The sequence below is a fragment of the Prosopis cineraria genome, unplaced genomic scaffold (assembly GCF_029017545.1).
Source record: "Prosopis cineraria cultivar Desert tree isolate PC_DT_omini unplaced genomic scaffold, ASM2901754v1 PC3, whole genome shotgun sequence".
NCBI lineage: Eukaryota > Viridiplantae > Streptophyta > Magnoliopsida > Fabales > Fabaceae > Prosopis > Prosopis cineraria.
Window position 1 is genome coordinate 35,086,131 of NW_026555334.1, and position 22,815 is coordinate 35,108,945.

The following is a 22,815-nucleotide window of genomic DNA, read 5'->3' on the forward strand; positions in this document are numbered from 1 at the left end:
TGACAAATTTTTTTATATCCTTTCATATTATTTTCTAATCAATTAATGATCAAAATTAATTTTTATTAATTGTAAGAATTACATCGTATTATTTTTAAAAAATTGAAGTAGAATATTACACAAAATAAGTTTAATAACCCAAATGCTTTTAAAAAATTAGAAATCATCTATTTAACCTTTAAACAAAAGTACATTTACGGATTCAATGAAACGATATGTGAACTTAAGACATCACATTTGATGAATGACACGTTAGACTCACTTCTTTCGTTAAAAGATATAAGATATTTTTAATCAAATTTTACTCCTTAATAATATAATTACTTACCTTTAAACTAGTTCTATATTTTCATATTTACTCCTATTAAATACCCTATGATAAATATAAAGTCATTCATTTATAAGAATATTTTAAAAAAAATAATTACATCTCAAAAAATTAAAAATATTTTATATTTTTAAACATTTAATTTTTAAAAAATATTTTATATTTTTAAACAGAGAGAGTATATTTTTACAACTATCATTATATCGATATATTTATGAAGAAAATGAGACAAATTAACATGATTAAATATGAATCCATTCGAGAAAAATTCAGATCGCGAACATTTTTGAAAAAGAAGTTTGAAAGATGACAAGTCAAGGAAGTGGAATTGGGTGTCTTGTTCACTAATAAAAGCATTCAGCTAATTTTTACAGAAAAAAAAAAGTATTGAGCTCATTAAATCAACTCATAATGCTGATATTCAGCTTCTCATCACTGACTCGCCAAATTCACAACTCTGTTTCTTTTCTATATCCTCAAGTGAAGTCAACGTTGGCAGCCTTAGTTGTGTTTGAAGGCTGTCCTTGAAAACTATTTCGCTGATCGTACAGAAATTCCCTAAAATCAAATAGATCCTTCCTACAAAATGAATAGACAGAATAATGAAAACCAGCAGAATATACTCCAACAATGCAAAGGAGGTGAAAAAAAGGGCCCAAAAACTCAAAAGTGAAGCATTAAACTTAAGAAGAATGATAGATATATTCTAATAAATTAATCAATTTAAATTAAGTTTCAAAATGTTAAATTTTAAAAATTTATAAGTTTAACTTTTAATTTTATAATTTTATTGTAATGAATTTGCAAATTAACAAAGAAAATAAATTTGTTTATTCTTTCACCATATTAAAATTTAAAAATTAAATTGTAAATTATTAAATTATTATAATAAAATTATAAAATTGAGAATTGAATTTGCAAGCTTCTGAAATTTAATATTTTGAAACTTAATTTGAATTATTATCAATTATTTTCCCTTGAATTCAAAGCTCTTAAGTTAAAATACAGGTTGAACGCACAGGGGCAAATCCATTGTTCAACTGTGTGTGTCGCATCCCAAGATTTGATTTTTGAGTGTTGATTAGGGAGGCATTTAAATAATTTCCTACAAAAATAAATAATAAATAAATTATTCCAAAATAAAACTAAGAACATGTTTTGTATAATATTATCATATCATTGTCATCATCCTTTAAATTCATAGGGGAAATTAATTAGCAATAGGCTCTGTTAGAGTAATTGTAGCCCACTAACTTATTATATTCATTTTTTTTTTATAATTCATAAAATCGTTGCCTCTTCGACTACCCTTTGCCTTTGTGTAACAGAGGTGGAGAGAAAAATGAACTATGGCTTTCATTTCCTTTTCCTTTTCCTTTTCCTTGCATGGCGTGGCATTTGGGGTTGAAATTTCTTAGCAAGAACGATTAGTGAATTACTGTAGAAATTCATAAAGTATTTTGAGAAGAAAAAGGTAATAAATTTTATTATTGAATCTTTTAATTTTGATGATTGTTTACCAAACTTATTACAACTGTAGATGTTTACATTATATTCATGATGATTACTTGCATTTATTCAATATAAAGTCATGGATATGGGCACTTAATAATATAATAAACAATTAGATAATGTTAGTAGATGTGATTTATCTAATAATAAGAACCTTGATTGATGTGGAGTTATAGGAATTGTTGATGCAATTGAGTAATAAGAACCTTGGTTGATCCTGGCTTATAGAAATTGTTGATGTAATTTTATTAGCAGGATTGTTAATGCAATCCATTTTCTGCATAAACAATTTTCTTTTGCAGTTCCTACCTATTTTTTTTCTAAATAATTGTGTTATGGTATTAGTTATATATGAACAATTTAATATATTAAAATACTAAAATTTTTATCTCACTCATATTTTATTTTTAAGAATTTTGTTATAGGTCAAATAGTAGATGGGTAAGGAAAGGAAAAGGCAAGGAATTAGATTATACATCCTTGTATGCTTTCTTTTGTTGGAAGGTAAATATTAGTAAAGATAATTTGCGAGAAAATATAATAAAATCCTTCAAATTATATAAATAATAATTTAATTTTTTAAAATATTATAATTTTACTAAAATCTCTAAGGACTTTTGTGTTAATAAATTTAAAATTTAAAAGAATATTTTACCCTTATTAACAAGTTGTGATTTTTTATATAATTCTTGCGATTCTGTAAATAAAAGTTATTATTTTTTAAACAAAAATTACAAATGAAATTTATTATTTTAAGAACTTATTTTTTAATAATAAAAATTACACTTGATAAATTGTAATTTCTTATTCAACTCTTACAATTTACAAAGTAAAAAGTTGTTATTCTTTAAGCAAAAATTATTATTAAAATTTATTTTTAATAACAAAAATTATATATGATAAGTTGTAAATTTTTATTTAATTTTTATGATTCGCAAAACAAAAGTCATTATGTAAAGATTGTGATTGAAATTTATTATTTTTAATAAAAATAAAATAACATTTTCACTTTAAAATTTATTAACACATAAATTTTTAAAAAATTTACTAAAATTATAATATTTTGAGATATCAAATTATTATTTATATAATTTAGAGGGATTTTATTATTTGGCACTTCTTATAAATAGAAGAGAGGATTCTCTCCTTTTCTCTCCCCATTCTCTATCATTCTTCTCCCATACAAGCCATTAGATTAAGATTTAAATAGTTCAAATTTTATCTCTTAAAAATTTATTGTTAAAATGTTGAATTATTAAAAAATATAAATAATAAAAATCAAACTAGTAAAATTTAATATAAATAACCAAAAAATACAGCAAAAATAGAATAAAGTGAATATTTTATAAGAAATTAAATATAAACTATCCAAATCAAGATTAAATGATAAAAAATTAGGAAGAGGAAGAGAAAAGGATGAGAAGGAAAAAGGGAGATCCTCTCCCCGTAAATTGTTGGTAATTATCAAATAGTGATGTAAGAGTTCTTCTTTTATTTAAATTTTAAGTTATATATAAAAGCACGCACATATATATATATATATATATTTCACTCATATACTCTCAATATTCTTTTTCTTTGGCTAAAAAAAAATATTGTTTTCCCCTCATTTCAAGGCAATTGCATTAAGCTAATGACTTCTTAATGAAAACTTCGTAGAGTTTTCCTCTGGAGTTTGGACACTTCCTCTTCTTTTTCCACGGACTTTTCCTCTTAACATACCCACACACAACTTTATTTAGCACACAACAGTCAAGTCAATGTGAATCCAGAAGAGTGGGGGGTAATGAGAGTAAACATCGCAACAGTGTAATAAGCGAGGGATTGAAGAGGGAAGAAGCGGGCAACGGAACGAAAAGGAGATTAGAGCAATGCGTGGTGTGGAAGTGTTGCTGTTAGTAGTTACGTTGGGATTAGCAACAGGAGGGCCATGCTCGGATGGAGAAAGAGGGAAGACGACGAGGATCGGAGGAGTGCTTGATTTGGGGTCCCGTATGGGGAAGGAGCAGAAGGCGGCCATGCAAATCGCTGCCCAAGAGTTCAATCTCTTCCGATGCTTTGACCTGCTCTTGAGTTTCCATGATTCTCGCGGCGCTTCCGCCGCTTCCGCCGCTGCCGGTTACTTTTCACACCTCCCTTTTTATTCACTTCCAAAGCTTATTAACCACAACTTCTGCTAATAAACCATTGCGTAAGCCTACTGCACTAAAAAAGAGGTTTGCTATATATAACCCAGCAATGCGATATTTCTTGTTCAAACGCAACGTCTGCTCTTTATACTTGTTAGCAATGCTCATCTTCGCCATTTCTCTCCATTTCAATTCTATCATACTTCGCAGTTCACATTTTTATTGCTGGTTAATGTAGTCATGGATCTCGCACACAGCAAGCAAGTGCAAGCTATCATAGGAACGGTAACACACAGCGAAGCGATTCTGGCAGCCGAAATTAGTAACTCCATAAATAACCTTCCTATCCTATCTGTGACTTCACTCGCGGTGATCAGAGACACAGACAGAGAGTTATCTTCAATTCGACTGCCATACTTCATCCAAATGGGCACCGATATCACCTTTCATATCCGATGCTTTGCCGCCATTGTTGGGGAATTCAGGTGGCCCCAAGTGACATTAATCTACGAACACAGTAACGGTTTTTTCTCTGATCCTAGGATACTAAATATCCTTTCCCACTCGCTTCGTCTTGTTGGTTCTGATATTGTTGACCATTTAGCTTTGCCTTCTCTGTCTTCTCTATCAAATCCTAAAGTTAGTATTGAAAAGGAACTTAACAGGCTCAAGAGTAATAGTGTAACAGGGTCTTCTTGGTTGTTCAATCTTCTTTAGAGATGGCGAATTTTCTTTTTGAGAGGGCAAAGCAGATGGATCTGATGGAAAAAGGATCGGTATGGGTTGTACCCGATGAGGTTGCTGGTCTCATCGATTCGGTGAATTCCTCTGTTATTCTTAGCATGCAAGGTGTTATTGGATTTAAAACGCACTTTAATGAAATGAGCGAGACATTCAGACAATTCAAATCCAAATTTCGAAGAAAATTTGCGCTAGAGTACCCTGAAGAAGAGAACACTAACCCTAGTATCTTTGCGCTTCGATCGTATGATGCAACTTGGGCTATTGCTCACGCCGCAAAGAAATCACAAGGGAAGTTCTCCAGGGGGGAATTTTCAGAAAGCATTCTGGCCTGTAATTTTGAAGGACTGAGTGGCGAGATTAGCTATGAAAATGGAAAAATATTGCAATCACAAGCCTTACAAATAATTAATGTAATTGGGAAAGGCTATAGGGATTTGGCATTTTGGTCTCCAGAATTTGGTTTCTCTAAGAACCTCGTCAGACATCGGTCGATGCAGACGACCCAAAATAATGGTTCTGTTGGATCTTTACAAACCGTATATTGGCCGGGAAACTTACTCTCAGTTCCCAAGGGTTGGGCTCATGGTAATGTGGGAAAAACATTGAAAATAGGGGTTCCTGCAAAAGGTGTCTTCACCCAGTTTGTGAATGTGACTTATGATCAGAGTCGGAATGAAACTTCGATCACGGGTTTCTCAATTGATGTCTTCAAAGCTGCTATTAGACGTCCGCCTTATCAATTGCGATATGTGTTTGTTCCATTCAATGGCTCTTATGATGAATTGGTTTAGCAAGTATATAGGAAGGTATTGGTTACAATTATTTCTGCAATTGGGAGTTAATGAAATATTTAACATACTATAATCCTATTTCTATACATTAATCCTACTGATTAATAAATGAACTAATACAGGAATTTGATGCTGCTGTTGGAGATACAGAAATAATGGCATATAGATATCGTTATGTAACATTTTCTCAGCCATATGTTGAATCTGGGCTTGACATGGTGGTAACAGTAAAGCCCAGTAAATCAAAAGGAGCATGGATGTTCACGAGTGCCTTCACAAAGGAGATGTGGTTGGTGATGGCGGCAATGCACACTTTCATTGGGCTTACCATCTGGCTCATGGAACGACAAGTGAATGAAGAATCATGGACGCTTGGGGCCACGCTTTGGTTTTTAGTCACTGTAATCTTCAATGCGCACGGTAAGTCTTCTGACACGAAACTCTGCCACATGCCCCATAATTAATAAAATGAAAAATCACATTTGGATTCAGTAAGAAACATTAATAGTCCATTTCAATCGTTTTCTTACAATTAAACGGACACTGCAGATTGCATGAACCAAAACACTTAATTTTATTAATTCTTGTGAGTTGCAAATGGACGACTGTGATTACCCCCACTGCTTTTTACATAATCTGTCTCTTTTCCTCGCACCATCATTTCAATTTTTTATAGGGTGTCTAACTCCCGCCGCCTATTGAAGAAAATCCAGTGCTGTAGTGTTGCCGAGTTTATTAGATCTGCTTCCATTTTTGGAGGCGTTCGATAAGCTGACTCGTTCATATCTGCTTCCAAGATACCTCAATGTAATCAATGCTTATATTCCGTATGTAGGCATCACACATTTGCGGAACTAATGTTATTGCGTTTATAAATGATACTCCCACCATCTTTTATTGTTGAAGAAACTATCGTTTTTTTACTTATATTCTTTTATAAGATTAATATATAATTTAAACTCTAAATTATAAGCCCAGAGATAATTTAAATTCTAGTGCATTTTAAATCCTAAACAATTAAAATTGAAGTAATTTCACTCATACCATTAACTTTCAACAAACGTCCGTTAAATTCATTTAAAAAAAATTATACTTTAAACCCCAATTTGATAATAGTTTGTTGAAAAAATTAACGGTAGAGATGAAATTGTCCCAACTTTAATTGTTTAAAATTTAAAATGTATCTTTTTAGAAGTTTAGGATTCAAATCGCTTCTAAACCTGTAGTTCAAGGTCCAAATTATATATTAGTCCTTTTATATTTTAAAAAATACACTCTAATTAATAATAATTCAATAGTAACAGAAAAAAAGTATATTTTGCATATTATATCAATTTTAAAAATTTTTTTAAAGGAATGTGTAAGTTTCTTAGTTTAAATTAATTAATGAAAGTGAAAATTTATAAAACATAACCAAATGCTTTTATGATAAATAAAGAGACAGAGAAAAAAGTGTACGAAGAGAAATTTATTCTAAATTTTTTCTTAGCGAAAAATGATAATATTTTTTTACTGATATTATTATGAGATTCTATTATGCCAAAGAACAAACAAGAAAAAAAAATATGAAAGTGTACTTGTAGCAAAAGATTATGTTACACTTCTATTGCCACCACTGATAGCCTATCAAAACCTCACATAGCAATAACAAAAATAGTCAACTTGACACTATCTCATTCATACTCACCATAATTTTCACCAAAAACTGCTTTACTCATTATTATAATTTACATCCTTCTTTTATATAATTTCATCATCATCATCATTATTGTTATTTACTTTTTTTTATTCTTTCTTTTCACATCCTGAAAAATTTGCAATATTACCATGTGTTAATATGTAATTTGAACCCTAAACTATAGGTCCAAGTGCGATTTGAATTCTAAAATTTTAAAAGGAGGCATTTTGAATTCTAAACAATTAAAATTGGGATAATTTCACCCCTACTGTTAACTTTCAACAAACGTTCGTCAAATTTATTTGGGAAAAATTGCATTTAAGGCCTAAAGTGTAATTTTTTTTAAATGAATTTGATGGATATTTGTTAAAAATTAACGATAGGAATAAATAAAGAGATAGAAAAAAAAGTATATGAAGAGAAATCTATTCTAAATTTTTTCCTGACAAAGAATGATAATATTTTTTTCACTGATATTATTATGAGATTTCATTACGTCAAAGAACAAACAAGAAAAAAAAATATAAAAGTGCACTTGTAGCAAAAGATTATATTACACTTCTATTGCCACCACTAGTAACCTATCAAAATCTCATCTAGCAATAACAAAAATAATTAACTCGACATTGCCTCATTTATACTCATCATAATTTCCACCAAAAACTACTTTACTCATTATTATAATTTATAGCTTTCTTTTATATAATTTCATCATTATCATCATTATTGTTATTTACCTTTTTATATTCTTTCTTTTCATATCTTGAAAAATTTGCAATATTACCACGTGTTAATATGCAATTTGAACCCTAAACTATATGTCCAAGTGTGATTTGAATTCTAAAATTTTAAAAGGAGGCATTTTGAATCCTAAACAATTAAAATTGAGACAATTTCACCCCCGTCGTTAACTTTCAACAAACATTCGTCAAATTTATTTGGAAAAAATTGCATTTGGGGCCTAAAGTGTAATTTTTGTAAATAAATTTGATGGACGTTTGTTAAAAGTTAATAGTAGGGGTAAAATTACCTCAACTTTAATTGTTTAGGGTTGAAAATGCACCGTTTTAAAACTTTAGGATTCAAATCACCCCTAAACCTATAGTTTAGGGTTTAAATTGCATATTAACTCTTTTTTGTAAGCAAAGTCACCCATTTTAATAAGTATTTATTACACATTTCTTAAATCACCCCTTATAATTTATATTAATGTTAAACAATTAATGTTTGCTCATATTGATTAACACAAAATATTTTAATCTACTTTTTTTTAATTTTCACACATAATTGTTACAGTTAATTAACTTTCTCAAATTGTGTAATATAATTTTATATATATATATATATATATATAAAAGTGGAGGGAGTAATTAATTGTCATACCAAACTTAACGAGTCTCATTTGCAGAAAATGTCGGTGGTTTACATAATCATATCAGTGTGAGGCTGATTGCATAACGCACTGCTTCAGTTTGCCCTGCAGAATTTTTTTTTTTAAGTCACGGCTAAGATGGAAGTCAAAACTTAGAAAGCCCATTCCCTATTTATCAAAAAGCATGGATCCTAGTCAGTTATTTTCTTTCTCTACTTCAAAAGTCCTTTTCAGCTGTCTTCTAATTTTAGATATATCTCTGATAATCAGGAGAATCAATCAAACACCCTTTGGCTCGAGTTGTGTTGGCACCATGGTTATTCATAATCCTTATTCTCACGACAAGTTTTACAACCAGTTTGACATCCATGATGACCATCAGGCAGCTTGAACCATCTGTGTTAGATGTCGATACCCTTCAAAGGACAAATGCCCCTATTGGGTGCAATGGAAATTCATTTATTGTGACATATTTGACAGAGGCACTAAAATTTAAGCCTGAGAATATTCGGAAAATAGATTCCATTAGTGAATACCCTACAGCCTTTAAGAACAAGGAAATTGAAGCAGCTTTCTTTGTTGCTCCGCATGCTAAAGTGTTCCTTGCTAGGTACTCATGCGCAGGCTTCGCCAAAGCAGGAAAAACTTTCAAGCTTGGAGGCTTTGGATTTGTGGGTTTGTCTTTTCGTTGATATTTTTATCACTTCAGATTTGCATAGTTGAAGAGAGAATTGGAGACAAAATAATCAATATCTTCATTCATTGCTAACTTTTGTTGGTGTTTCCAATTTTCACTCACACCAAACAAACCCTGACATTTTATATCAATTTGCACAATTCTGCTCTAACTAGATTTTGCATTTTTTGGCTTAATACTTCAGGCTTTCCAAAAGGACTCCTCCACACTAGCCAGTGACATGTCAGAGGCAGTGCTGAATGTAATAGAGAATGGAGAGACGCATAAATTTGAGAACCGTATGATATCCACTGTGAGTTGCTCCTCTTCAGAAAGCAATTTTAGTAGATGTATGTATAACAGAACAGTTTATCATTTAATAGAGTTACGTACGGTTTTTTTGTTTTGGCCAACAGTAGTTTTATGTGCAATGTAAAAATTTTTGACGTTCTATGTCAATAAAATGGTTGTGTATAATATGTTGAGAATAAACATAGAAACGGGCAGCTTTCCATTATAAGAAAGATAGATGTCATACACAAAATTGTATTTTCTTCTTTAGTTTATGCAAAGATGCAATTCTGGGTTCTGGCGTCTCATCAATATCAATATTAAATAAAAGAGATCACGCAGTTTCAAATAATAAAAAGTACAGCCCAAGCGAGGCGTGATATCTATAAAATTATAAAAAGTCAACGGGGAATTCAATTACAAGGAAATTAAAGATAGACAATATAGCAATTTTTTAGGCACACTGATCATTAACCAAAATGGAAAATTACATCCAATGAAAGGAACAAATATTTTATCCGAGGTTCACTTAGCACCTGCTTCCTCCTCTTTTTCTTGCTCCAGCTGCCTACACGTAGTCATAAGTCATGTACACGGTTTTGATAAATGACTTTAAATTAAATAGCCTCTCCTTTGTTATATATGCTTATAGTATAGTTTTAATTCCTATAATTTCACTCATCAAATCATTATTTTCATCCTTATTAGTTAAAAATTTTTAGTTGAATGTTTTTAATTTGAAATATTCATACTTTGTTGATTTAAGATGATGTACATCTGGTTCCAAAACAAAAATTATGAAGACACTAGATTATCAAAAAGAAAAAAGAAAAATTATAAAGATACTAAACTAAAACTGAACAAAATTATAAAGATTTAAAAAACAAATTTCACCTTTTTGCTGGGGTCAGAGTCAAATTAATATCCATATTTGGAATATAAAAAATTGTGTTAAGAGTACTACTGAATGAATTTGAGAAATAAATAAACGAAACAAGTGAAGTATATGCATAAATACCTGGGAGCAGAGAGGTACCTAGAGAGCTGATAGAGTTGCAGAGTCTCATTAGAGATATGGCATACCATTAGATGAATGTTACGAGGCCGTACCACCCAAGCAAACCTCATGAACATTGCCGAATACACGCACATCACTACACCAACAAATTTCTAATTAATACTTAATAACCTCCACTAATCATATTCCAATTAACCTTAACATCCAATTTTTAATTAAAAGTAAAAATTAACATTGCATCAGAAATTAAAGCACTCAAACAAACAATCAAACGGAACTTAACCTGCAGTCATGTTGAGAGAGATCATTTCTGGGGGTTTCTTGGTGTCCACTGCTGCCTGTTATTTTATACCACTTTCACTGTCATTTGTAATCCAAATAATTTTTTCCTTTTGTTATATATATATATATATATATATATATTTACATCATGACTTGATTTTTTCCATCGACTTCTCTTTTCTTAGGATCCGGATCAGATGCAACAAACTTTGTGCAGTGGGTGGAAAGTAGGAAGATCCCAACCATTCTTTCTATCTAATAGTTAGAAAGAGAGAGGTGAGCAAAATGCTTTATCATTTGCAAAGCATATAAATATTTTTTTTTACAATAAAAAAAATACTTTATAATTTAAATCCTAAAAAAACTTATTTCACTGTGGATGCAGAGTGTGGATTCTATTTAACAAAAAATTATTTTTTTACTTTTTTTAAAAAATAAAAAACTTACTTCACAATTTAAATGCTAAAGAATTATGAAGAAATAGGTTTTAAAAAGTATTAAAAAAGCTTGTGTGCTTTTCAGAAAATAAGGCTTTTCATGCACCTCTATCTTCCTAAACGTTAGATAGAATAAATGGTCAGGATTTTCCCACTTTCCATCTCCTACACAAAATTTACTACATGTGAGCTAAATCCCTTTTCCTAAGTCCTCCTTCTTCACCCCCCTTTTTTTTCTTTTCTATTTTTCTTCTGTCGATTGAGTGACGGAAGGTAAAGAATTCAAAAATTTTATGGATTTCATAATTTTTTATACATTTCCTTTTTCAGGAATATAAACTTAAAAAAAGTACAAACTACCCCCAACCTTTTTTTGTTAATTTTTCCTCGTATTCCCACCTATATAGAATTCAAAACAAAGTAGTGTATTTGATAGTTGCAACTAAATTCTCCCTCCGCCATGTTATCAACTTTTTATTATAGATTTTTCTTTTACCCTAATACCAATCATATCAATATGTATATTTAATTTAAGGGATAATAAAATTTTTAATTTCAGAGTTTGTCTCAATTATCAATTTAATTTTTTAAGTTTAATTTTTATCAATTTAGTCTCTTATATTTTTTTAAATTATGATGTGAGTCTTTTAAATTTTAAAATATAAATTAACTTTTAAAATAACTTAATGTGTAAAGTATATTGATAAGTTGTCATATATATATAATTAAATGAAAACAAATTAACCTTCAAATTAGTTTAACTTTTATCAATATAATCCCTTATACTATATTTTGTTTTATTGTTTTTTAAAATTTGAGGATTTGTTTTTTCTACCTAAATAATTATACTTCTTTTTATTAATTTGTGTATAACTACCATGTATATCCTATTATTCATGTCAATAAATTTTAACAGTGTAATATTTTTTTAAGCAATAAATATTAAATCAGTAACCAAAGTAAACTTACCGAATTAAATTTATAAAAACTAAATTTAAGAGACCAAATTAATAATTGAGATAAATTGGAAGAACTAAAAGTTAGATCATCCCTATATTTAATTATGATGAAATAAAAAACTTATTAAATTTTTAGACAAGATTAATAAATTTTATTTTTTAATAAAAAATTTAATTTTAATTTTCTTTAATTACAATAAAACATGTTAAAAAAATCTATAAATAAGATGAGAGAGAGCATAGATGTTACAGATGATAATTTATTTCAAAAATGAAAGTCAAAGACGCAGAATGATATACCGCTATGGGTAGGCTCCAGTTGAAGGTAGGGCCCCAAAAATGAGTTGTTTTTGGTCCGATCGGGCTGTTCCAAAACCTTCGGAGCATGTCCATCTCTGACATTCACTCACACATTTCATCACCTTATCCAATAAATAAATACAACATAAATAAGATAAATAAAACCATCAATTTCGGATTCACTCATCGTCTTTTTTTTTTTAATAACACACAATCCACACGTGTCAAACGACCACGAATCTCTAATATGCAACTCTGACTTTTTTTTTAACCCTTCAATTATTGTTTTTCTCGTTCGCCGACCTTTTTGAATATACGCTGAAGATTCTACACCTTAGTTTTTGTGTGCTGCTTACTATATATGGATTGCATAACAGGGGATGCTCTTTTCTCTTACAAATTTATATCCAGTCTCTGTTATAAAAACCTAACACATGTTCTCAAGCTTTATTATAAATAATCAGAAAACAATATTTCGCGATGTTGTTGTGCAGTTAGATCCTCAAATTCTATACAAAATTACATACAGATCCTCGTTCTCTCGACAGACAACAGAGGTTTTCTTCTTTTGTGCCATTGTGTTGTGGTAACTGTTCTATCAAGTAATCATTTACATGACTGTACGCCTTTTTCAATGTGGATATCAGCAGGTTACAAAAGAAACGAAAAGAAACGTTATAATCAGTATGAGGTTTGATGGTGTTGACATGAATTAGAATTTAGAAACAGAAACTATGAATAGCACTGGAAGTAAGTGTACCTAGGTAAGATTTTGAGACGAGACAGGTTTGAATCAGAGAGATTAAGAACTTCGATTTCACAGAGGAGCACCAACGTCAACGCCTAGATGTCTGGAGAAGCACGAAGGAGAAGGAAGAGTCGCCAAGACACGTCGAAATGCAACGCCCATTCAGCCAGCAAACTATAACCAAATGAACCCTCCCCTGTGGATTTACGAAACTGCCCTTCCTTAAAATATTCCTCCGTTTGATGCTTCGTCTGAATTCTTATCTTGCGAATCTTCACTCATTCCCCTAATTGGTCTCTCCTCTTAATATACTCAACTATTTTATGAAAGTATAATTCTATATCTCAAGTGGCATGAAAAACAAAGGAAATGTAAGACGTTCTTATCTGTACATAACATCCAAAGCAATTAGTTACGTACCAAATCGAGACAAGGCCCCGCAAATGCTTTCCTAGTTTCATAGACACACGGTTAATCAACATGTTGACGCAGACTTTGACCAAAAAAAGAAAATGAAAAACAAAAGAAAACATGCTGAGACAGATCACAGACGCATTACGCATATCCCAATGCGTATGACCCCCTATTCTTGTTTTTCCTCACTTTTTAATCGTTTGTAGTCATAGGAGCCAAGCTTGACTACTAGAGTGTGACAACGAGGCCAATGGCGTTATAATCCGATGGCATATAACTTTGCCAATAAGTGAAAAGTCGTGAGTTTAATCCCACTTATTGGTATCTACGTTTGTAAATAGTGCGATTATAGGCAACGCACTTCGCATTTGATGATAATATGGATTATTTTGCATGTAATAATCCTATTTTAATTCTGGGTCCATAAATGTAAATTCCCTGGATTATTATCGATCCTTTCGTACTATCCGATGAAGGATGAAATCGTGAAAGACAAAAATTACTCCTATTTCGAAAAGTGAAAACAGAGAATCACCAATAGTTGCAGAAAGCTAGCCACGTGAATAATATGACTCATAAGACAGGTTCAAGTTCTAGAGAGGCCGAAAAACATTCCCTGCTAGGAAACTCAGTGGCTTCCTGCATATATTGGAGCCTGTCAACTTTACATGGATCCTACGGCATATAAGTTAATAACCACACATTAGAATTAGCTAAGAAACAAGCTAAGAACACAAATAATGATGTATAGTGAAATCGTCCCTTTCAATATATACCTAAACCCCTACATTCCAATTAACTTGTTACTTCCAAAACTCCTCTCCAATCAATTTAGCTGCAGATGCAATCCAGAAGTGTCGCGCTATCAGAAAGTTGCTTATTGTTGTAGCATGAAAGATTAGATCTGAAGCTGACAAATCTGAGGATCGCCTATACCAAAAGCCGTCTTCAGCGGCACTTGGTGTGGCCTGATCTCCTTGTATGCTTTACTGTGAACCTATTGTGTCTTTGCCTTTTGCTACTCCAAGAAACAAGACTAGACAAGGAGCAAAAGAAATACGGAAACCATTAGCAATCATGTCTGTAAAAGCAGTCAGGTAGTTCTCCAATAAAGAAAGATCCTCAGCAACCGATACGCACAGATGTGCATGTGTGTAAAAGTACACACGAAGGAAATAAAATAAAATGCTAAATAGTAGAATATCCTTTAAACAAACCCCAAAACAACTCTCTTATTTTTTTAAAATTATAAATAAAGAGTAAACTTGTTGTTTCTAACAAATTACCTCTATCTGTGATTCTACAGCTCGTCAACTCCAAAAGATTGATCCAGTTGCGAGAGTTTCCGGATGGAAATATCACCATAAGCATTATTTTGCATTACATCCAAACAACTAGTAGTTCTCAAAACCTGCAAAACCGTTACACACAGATCAATGCTACTATATGTTCCTTTCCTCTTCTGGCAAGGGTAGTGCTCAGAAAACAGCACTAAAAGAACCTACTCAAGAACAGTCAATTTCGAGGCACAATCACATTGTGAACATGCCGTTCTACTAACTAAGAATGGGCTGAAAATTCTCCCAATCTGTTTTCCCCCTTGATGAAGCCATTGAAGCATCAACATGGTACAGTGATGAAAATATCCCATAATGAAACGTATGTCAAACCAATTTGTTTTACGTTACCATAAGACACTGATGTCATAATAACTAAATTACGCCAAGAGCAAAAGGAGTTCAAAACAAATCACGTCTTCAGAATTATCGATGCATTCTTTCCATCAATTCATATTCAAGATCACCAATCAAACAAAAAACCAAGATTCAACTTTTCACAGTTGTGTAATCAGATAACACGGCACCAATGATAATTGATGATAGAGATAGATACTCTTCCCTTCAAGAGGTGAAAATTCAAAATCACCGGAAACTAACCCATATGTCTCATTTCTGGCCAAGAAATGGATAAAGTTTGCCGCATGAAAAGTCATCTAAGACATTGTCATGAGCATAAATATAACTTTAAGACGCAAACTGGTCATACCAATACTTCATAAAATAGCCTTGCACAATCTTTCTTAGCCCGTCCTAGCAAAACTTGTGAAAAATTCAGAACGTTTTCTTCTCTTTGTTTCCCTAGATCCAGAAAATGTCTTTGCAAGTATCTGGCAACTTTCCTATATCAAACAGCAGCCAGTCAATAGACAAATATTGCAAGTATCTGGCGAGTTCCTGCATCAAGCAGTATTGAAAACAAACATTAAATTATAGACAATCATAAGACATTCCAAGTGTAACAACCAACTTACGTCGTTCGCCTAGACCATCCACCTGTAGTAAAGAAAAGAATCAAGAAACCAGGCCATTTTAGAGAGAGCACAGAATTTGACCAATAAAATTTAGCAAGTTAATAATGAGAATCTGCAAGAGTTCTTACATAAGTCTGAATTCTCTGTTTCAATTGAATTTGTCTCCTGACAAAAGCATCAATTAATTTTCAGCACAGTCAAGAACAAAAAGAAAAATAAACTAAATAATGAACCTCTTAGCCCCACAAAGTAATAATTACCATAGGGATTTAGCTTTGACGCTTGAAATCACTATCTTGAGATTTAGATATTTCAACCACTAAATTTAAATTAAAAACATTGATAGAAAATATGGCAAATGTTATTCTAGAAAGAAATAATTATTTTTGCATTATTTAGTATTTTGTAAGTTTCCTTCTAAGAAAGGAAACCTGACATGCTTTTGTTTTTTTTTTTACTCTTTATATATTTTAAATCTGCAAGTTGAGCTTTCCTTATAGGAAAGGAAAAATCAAGCTTATATTTTATTTCATTTTATGTTTCCTTCATAAGAAGGAAACCTTAATTGTGGCTTCTATAAAAAGCCACCATGCAGCACATATAAGGGAGTTCTTAGATTTTGAATGAATGAATAGCTGAATTTTGTGAATGTTTCTCAGCTCTGCGTCTCTCTCCTTCTACTCCCCCTACCTATCAGTTCTGCGTTCCACTCCTCTTCCCCTGCTTTCTCTGTTTTTTGTCATCTCTCCCCTCTGTTTTTGCTCCCCTTTCACCGCTCACTCTCTGATTCTGTTTCTTCTTCCTCATCCTATTCTGTTCAAATTAATGCGAGTGTGTGTTTTACATCAAACATACTTTATGATAACCTATTTAGATATTACCTTCATATTTGGAACATGTCATCCAAACTATCTTAAAGGTTCACCCATATGCATTTTCTTCTCAAAAGAAGTGGGTGCAATTTAAGAAGTCAATCCTGAGATGTAATCAATTTTTTCCGAAGAAAATATTTCAAACAAACTCCAACATAAAACACTACATTGCAACATAGTTCATAGGATGACTAGCAGAGACAATTGCAACCTATTTTAGACTAACCTAGTAAAACAACAATTTTTAACATTAATCCCATAATAGTTATTCTTTACCTCAATCATCAAATCAAGTTCTTCATCCTTTCTTAAATATTGTTCTCCTGTTATGCTTGCATGCCAACTAGAAGTTTCCAAATTACCCTGCAAAATGGTTCACTAGTGAATTGTAAAAATAATTACTGTTGCGTCTAAAACTACCATTATTACTGTGAGCCAATTGAGTAAATAACAGAATTTTCAAAGTTCCCATAATAATTATTCATTACCTCTTTCACCAGATGAAGTTCTCCATCCCTTTTCAAAGATTTCTTTCTCTCTATACATTCATATGGACTTGAAGGTCTTATATTGTCCGAGCTTGTAGTTTCTTTGCTGTCTTGAAAATAAATTGGTCGAGATGTTGAGCACTGAGGAGGGGTATTTGGAGCAGGCTCACTATGCTCTACCTTGTCAACAGTTTGAGATTCTGATTCATCTAACTTCCCTGGAGTTTCCACAATTTTAATGGAATTTAACATCTTGATTTTCTTTTTAGAGAACAGGATTTGGAGCTCTAATGAATGACCTGCAAAAAAGAAAGGTTCGTAAAGATAGCAGACTATATAAACAAAGAACAAATGATAAATTTTGAACTCACAAGGCAGCAAAGATTCATAGAACCCCTCAGGAAGACTGGAAACCCGAGATGCTTTCCAAGCAGCAATTACGGGACAGGGAACTTTTCTCCGTTTGGAAATTAAGTCGCTTGTGTCATGTATGCTCTGTCTAAGCACCCTAAGACAGTTCCATATGCATAGGGCTCATTTAGTCAAATTTCAAGGTATCACTATTTCAAGCAATATCCCAAGAGTTGAAAGTCCATATCTGAATTAAATATACATTCAGTATATAATATAACAAGTTGAGTAGCTGCTATCCAGTTACAGGTAGATCACACGAGCTACAGCTAGTGCATGCAAAAAAGAGGGCAGCTTCAAAAGAAATGAGTAGAGAGGTAGAAAAAATTGCAAATGTCAGTATTCTCCAAAAGAATAAAAAGGATCAAAACAGTGAATGGACTAATTTTTCCTCCCCATCTATTACTCAAAGTAAAACTAGTTGTTGCTCATACCACACGTTGTAAAGCATAAAGATGCACAACATTTTGCGATTATCAAATAACTTGACTGCCATAGGATCTTCCATTTAAATTCAGAGATGTAAAACAACCTTGACTTCCAACATGACTATTGGCAAAACTCAATATGCATTCCAAATAGTTTATCCTCCCAAGACGGATGCCAACTCTATCTTTTGATCAAGCTTTGGGCAATGGACATAGATAATATCTATTGCAAGACTTGTATTCCATACAATGGCATAACAAAAGTGCTTCAAACATGAAGTAATATCAAGACAAAATGGTTGAAAGAAGGCTAGAAGAGTGTTCAAGAAGATTATCTAAATTAATTATCACATACTCATTAGGCAAGATTATCAATCCATCAAAAACACATTTTCTTTTCCTTGGAAAGCGAGCACGCTCTTTCACAGCTGGTGTAGAAATATGCATAGATTCCAGCATAGTAGCACCTGCTATGATAACCCATCCCCCAAAGAAAAAAAGAACTTTGAGCAGGTGAATAAACAATACATAAAAAATATTCAGCATTTGTATTTTCAGGATTCTGTGGAAAATTGTCATAAAAACCTTGTTTTGGTTTTGCAACTGAATCATTTTGAAACTTGGTTTGGGGAGTTATATCAAGAATGTTTGACTCTGGTGGAATAATATGAAACTTTTCAACTTCAACTGAAACTTCTTGTAACTTTAATCTGCCTTTCTTATGATGCTTTTTAACAGACCCTTCAACGAGTTTTTCAACCTTCTCCTTGGCAGATGAAGATCTATCAGGGTCCATGCAATCTTTTTTATTGAACATATCATCTTGAAGCCTTTCCATGCCGACTGGTGAATCCCTTGCCTCATGAAATTCTTCAATTTCCAGATGCACCTGGCATTCAGAGTTTGCTGTTTCATTAACCTTAATCTTCTCTTCACCAAATTTTCCATCTTTATTTGAATCTTTTTCTAGTAACTTTAGTTCGCCTGCATTATCATGTTTTTCAGCAGACTCTACCACAAATTTTTCAATCTTCTCCTTGGCAATGGAAGATCTGCCATCTTCCAAACATTCTTTTTTATTGCATTTGTCATCTTGAAGCCCTTCCATGCTTCTAGGAGGACTTGTTGCCACATGAACTTCTCCAATTTCTTGATGAATTTGGCATTCTAAGTTTGCTGTTTCCCTGGCCTTAATATGCTCTTCACCAACTTGACGGGATACAGCAACAGAGACTTCAGGTCCCTCCTCCCTCCTAGTAAACATTCTGACATCCTCAAGCTCCTCTTGAGAGATCCCACATGATATAATCTTCTCCAAACTTCTTTCATCATGCATATCATCTTCATATGGTGCAGTTTCTGCAATTGTCTGCTCTTTGTCAATTTGTTGATTTTGAATAGATAACTTGATAGGATCCGTGCGTACTCCTTCAACTCCAAAAATGGAGTCCAAATTCACTGATATCTCCTCAGAGAATAACCTATCTTGAAATTTATCCTTTCTTACCTGTAAATTAATTGGACTATTTGGTGGGCTGACCTCATAGTTGTCCATCAGTTGCGATTGTTGAAAACTGCAAGGCTTATTGCACAATCATATCAGTTCATAGGATAACATAAAATGTAAAGATTCAGAATCAGCATACTGTGACTAAATAGAAATTTCAGTTGTCCTCAATAAATTGATTTATGAAATATAGTTGACATACTCTTCCAGAATAAGAGGATCAGCAGGGCAGGAATTTTGACAGAAATCAGACTCCTCATATTGATACTGCAAGTGAGAAAATGGAAGGTATTAAGCATGGCAACAATCCAAAAAATAATAATAAAAACTACTCACACAACAGACATAGACAAAACCAAAGCTGTTCCCATGTAAAGTTAAACAATTAAAAATATGCCAATGTCAACCATCAATAAGTGTCACATTATGGTCCATTTGACAAGAGTTTCATCTATTATAAGATTAGCTCAGGCCCTACACCCTGTATGTGATTCCAATTTCCAAACTGATCTCGTTACAGTTGCTGCACAATATTATAACTTTATTAGCAAGCATCATATAAAACCATCCAACCAGATATTGGTACTTCAGAAGAGACCACTAGGGAAGTATAAGTATGAATGGAAAGTAGGATCTATATACTTTTGATATTATTGTAAATGAACATTTCTTTAAAAAAAAATGGTATAGTGGCTTGACGCTAGCATGAAATAATTGATAAATTGATCATGAATATCAAAGTTTGCACATGACAATTCATCAGACAATCAATTTGCAGGTACAAAGGAAAAAAGAGAGGACTCACCAACAAAAGTTGATTGAGAATTTGCTAATGGAAATAAATAAATCACTAACAGTTGAAAAATAAAAAACGCAAGGCACATCATTCATGTTAGGCTGAAAGGATTTGACAAATTTTAAGAACTAGAGTTATATATAGGAAGAAAATAGTAAGAAATACCTTGTCTAGAGAAAACTGTCCAATTCCCTCATCTTTCCATAAAACATCTGTAAAATATCATACTGCATCACATATAACAATAGAATAAGACAAAAATGTAAAGGAAAATTTGTTACATAATTTTATATACCTTTAAGAGTGATGTCCTCCTTGGGAGCAATATTGCCCCTGAATTAACAGAAGATTTAATGAAATATTTATAAATTCCAAAATTTTTATTAAAAAAATCCATAACAAATTAAACTTTTATAGCAAAAGAATAGTTTACCAGCCATCATCTTCAACAATCTCCAAATCAAAAGCATCCAGTTCAAATCTGTCTGGTACAGTAATAGACATACGCAAGGTTTCCTTACGAGCATTCTTTTGTGTATCAATTGTAAATTTCTTAATTTTGATGAGCACCTCATTGCAATCATGGTGTAGATACTCAACCTTCTTTGAATATATTTTGACGACACCAAGAAGAAGATAAGAAGTCACTCTATATGAGTCAAAGTTCATTTCATCTTGCAAGATTTTGTCTGCATAAAACAGCAAAATGGGAAAAAATGAATATATATATATATATATATATTAAAAAAATCCAAAATTAGCCCACAAAGCTTTCTTAATTTTTCATAATAGAATTCAGTATAGTTTGCCAGTTGAACTAATATGTACATGTGGAGGCAATAATGTAGCTTCTAGCAGAACCTCTCAAATCCTGTGAATGGTCAAATTAATAGATAGGATTTTATGCAAATTTGTGTATTTGGAGGGAGGAAGATCAGTGGATTTCAAGTGTTAGTATAAACACAGAACTAAGTGACACTGCCCAATCTTTCTTGCAAATGATATAAAAGCTATTACCTGGAATCAATGATAATTGTGTTTTAAATTTTACAATTAAGGGGGGATGGAGCATTGATTAGTATAAAAAGAATATAGGCTGCTAAGGTAAACAAAAGAGATAGTAAAAACATGTTCCACCAGTATGAGACTATGACCAAAATTGAGTTTCATTACATTTGTGTGTGTGTGTGTATTGCCCCCATTTGTAGAGGACAATGCCAACCGAGGTCTGCAAATATTCATTCACGTTTTACGGCTAATTAAAACCCTAGATTGTTCTGCTACACCAAAAGTTCTCTGGGATCAAATATTCAGCATCTAACACACAATAGAATGCATATGCCGATGCCTTCCATGGTTGATATCGTTCCTCATGGTGAAGAACAAAGCCAAAAATCATAAACGAGAATATATAAGCTACAAATCCAAATCAACAAATTTAAGGCAAATCCCATATAGAAAAATCCCAGTAGATGCCAATTTCATACACTCAAAAAAAAAAATGTCAGGGTGCGGTGCCCCCACTTACTCTTCCTGAATGTTTGACAAACGGGAAATGAACAGAACAATTAACATTCGCTTTTCTTCGAAAAGAAAAGACGCTGCGCAAGGGCTAGAAATGAAACCGTGTAAAAACACTTCGGTTTTTCGAGTGAATAAGTGTATTCTTTCAAAATTTTCCCCTAAAACCCCCCAAATACGCTTACTGATTAAAGCGAACGAGAAAGAAGAGATAGAGGGAAGAAGACAAACCCACGGAGGACGAAATGTCAGTCTCTTTGACCTGAGCTTTCTTGAGCTTTTTGAAACAATAAGCCGCAACCCATATGGCACCTTTTCTAGAAACGAGACACTTGGAGTAGCACATGTCTATATTTCGCTTCTCCAATTTTTCCTATTCTGTTTCAGAGTTCGAGCTTGGAATTATGGAAGGCCAGCTGCTGCTGCCTGCTGTGAAGGAAATGGCTTGTTAAAAAACGGTCGTCTGGCCCCTGGGGTGCTTAGGCACCGGGGCGAAGGCTCAAACGAAAATATAAATGCGCACACACACACACACTCCTCCCTTTTTTTTCCCCTTCTATAAATCACTTTTTGATTAGTTAGTTAAAATAATAAAATTATTTTAAAAATAAATTATTTTTTAATTTTATCCCTAAATTTTAAAAAATAGTCTTTTGATTTTTTTAAAAAAATTAAAATATTATACTTCTTTTTAAAATTTGTATGAGGATAATTTTGAAATTGTACATAAAAAATTACAAAAAATAAGAAAAAAATTAACTTACACAGAGGATTAAGAAAAACTTCATGACTAATTGACCCA

General features: G+C 32.1%; 2 protein-coding genes and 1 pseudogene across 7 annotated transcripts; 1 reads left to right on the forward strand and 2 right to left on the reverse strand.

The window, feature by feature from the left end:
- Positions 1-3,519: 3,519 nt before the first annotated feature.
- Positions 3,520-12,252, forward strand: LOC129304776 (glutamate receptor 2.5-like; annotated as a pseudogene).
- Positions 9,871-13,541, reverse strand: LOC129304777 (mitochondrial pyruvate carrier 1-like). Of its 3 annotated transcripts, none has more exons than XM_054944564.1 (5): positions 13,278-13,541; positions 12,518-12,639; positions 10,823-10,877; positions 10,558-10,675; positions 9,871-10,089 (listed from the first exon to the last, which is right to left on the reverse strand). In XM_054944564.1, exons 2-5 carry the CDS (start codon positions 12,617-12,619, stop codon positions 10,047-10,049), a joined length of 318 nt encoding a protein of 105 aa, XP_054800539.1. In that variant the 5' UTR covers positions 12,620-12,639; positions 13,278-13,541; the 3' UTR covers positions 9,871-10,046. The 3 variants fall into 3 exon arrangements, with proteins under 3 accessions (XP_054800539.1, XP_054800537.1, XP_054800538.1); XM_054944562.1 differs by having other exon boundaries at positions 10,540-10,675; positions 13,278-13,537; XM_054944563.1 differs by having other exon boundaries at positions 10,540-10,675; positions 12,518-12,612; positions 13,278-13,534.
- A 624-nt stretch (positions 13,542-14,165) lies between these two features.
- Positions 14,166-22,502, reverse strand: LOC129306375 (sister chromatid cohesion 1 protein 2-like). 4 transcript variants are annotated; one of them, XM_054946941.1, is made up of 16 exons: positions 22,245-22,502; positions 20,926-21,181; positions 20,788-20,825; positions 20,658-20,704; positions 19,899-19,963; positions 19,697-19,763; positions 18,775-19,558; positions 18,545-18,659; positions 17,722-17,858; positions 17,351-17,649; positions 17,139-17,225; positions 16,119-16,155; positions 15,991-16,012; positions 15,726-15,858; positions 14,966-15,090; positions 14,166-14,715 (listed from the first exon to the last, which is right to left on the reverse strand). In XM_054946941.1, the coding sequence occupies exons 1-15, from the start codon at positions 22,357-22,359 to the stop codon at positions 14,980-14,982; spliced, it is 2,313 nt and encodes a 770-aa protein (XP_054802916.1). In that variant the 5' UTR covers positions 22,360-22,502; the 3' UTR covers positions 14,166-14,715; positions 14,966-14,979. The 4 variants fall into 4 exon arrangements, with proteins under 4 accessions (XP_054802916.1, XP_054802915.1, XP_054802913.1 ...); XM_054946940.1 differs by having other exon boundaries at positions 18,545-18,656; positions 18,775-19,763; XM_054946938.1 differs by having other exon boundaries at positions 18,775-19,763.
- Positions 22,503-22,815: the final 313 nt, after the last annotated feature.

Excerpts from the sequence above, each read along its gene's own strand:
- LOC129306375 (XM_054946938.1), bottom strand. The coding sequence starts at position 22,359 with ATGTGCTACTCCAAGTGTCTCGTTTCTAGAAAAGGTGCCATATGGGTT. Across the intron at positions 20,705-20,787 it reads GGAGGACATCACTCTTAAAG|ATGTTTTATGGAAAGATGAG; the intron begins GTATATAAAATT and ends GATATTTTACAG. Across the intron at positions 17,226-17,350 it reads AACTTCATCTGGTGAAAGAG|GGTAATTTGGAAACTTCTAG; the intron begins GTAATGAATAAT and ends ACCATTTTGCAG.
- LOC129304777 (XM_054944562.1), bottom strand. The coding sequence starts at position 12,619 with ATGTCAGAGATGGACATGCTCCGAAGGTTTTGGAACAGCCCGATCGGA. Across the intron at positions 10,878-12,517 it reads ACTGGAGCCTACCCATAGCG|GCAGCAGTGGACACCAAGAA; the intron begins GTATATCATTCT and ends ATAAAATAACAG. Across the intron at positions 10,090-10,539 it reads AGGTACCTCTCTGCTCCCAG|GCAGCTGGAGCAAGAAAAAG; the intron begins GTATTTATGCAT and ends GACTACGTGTAG.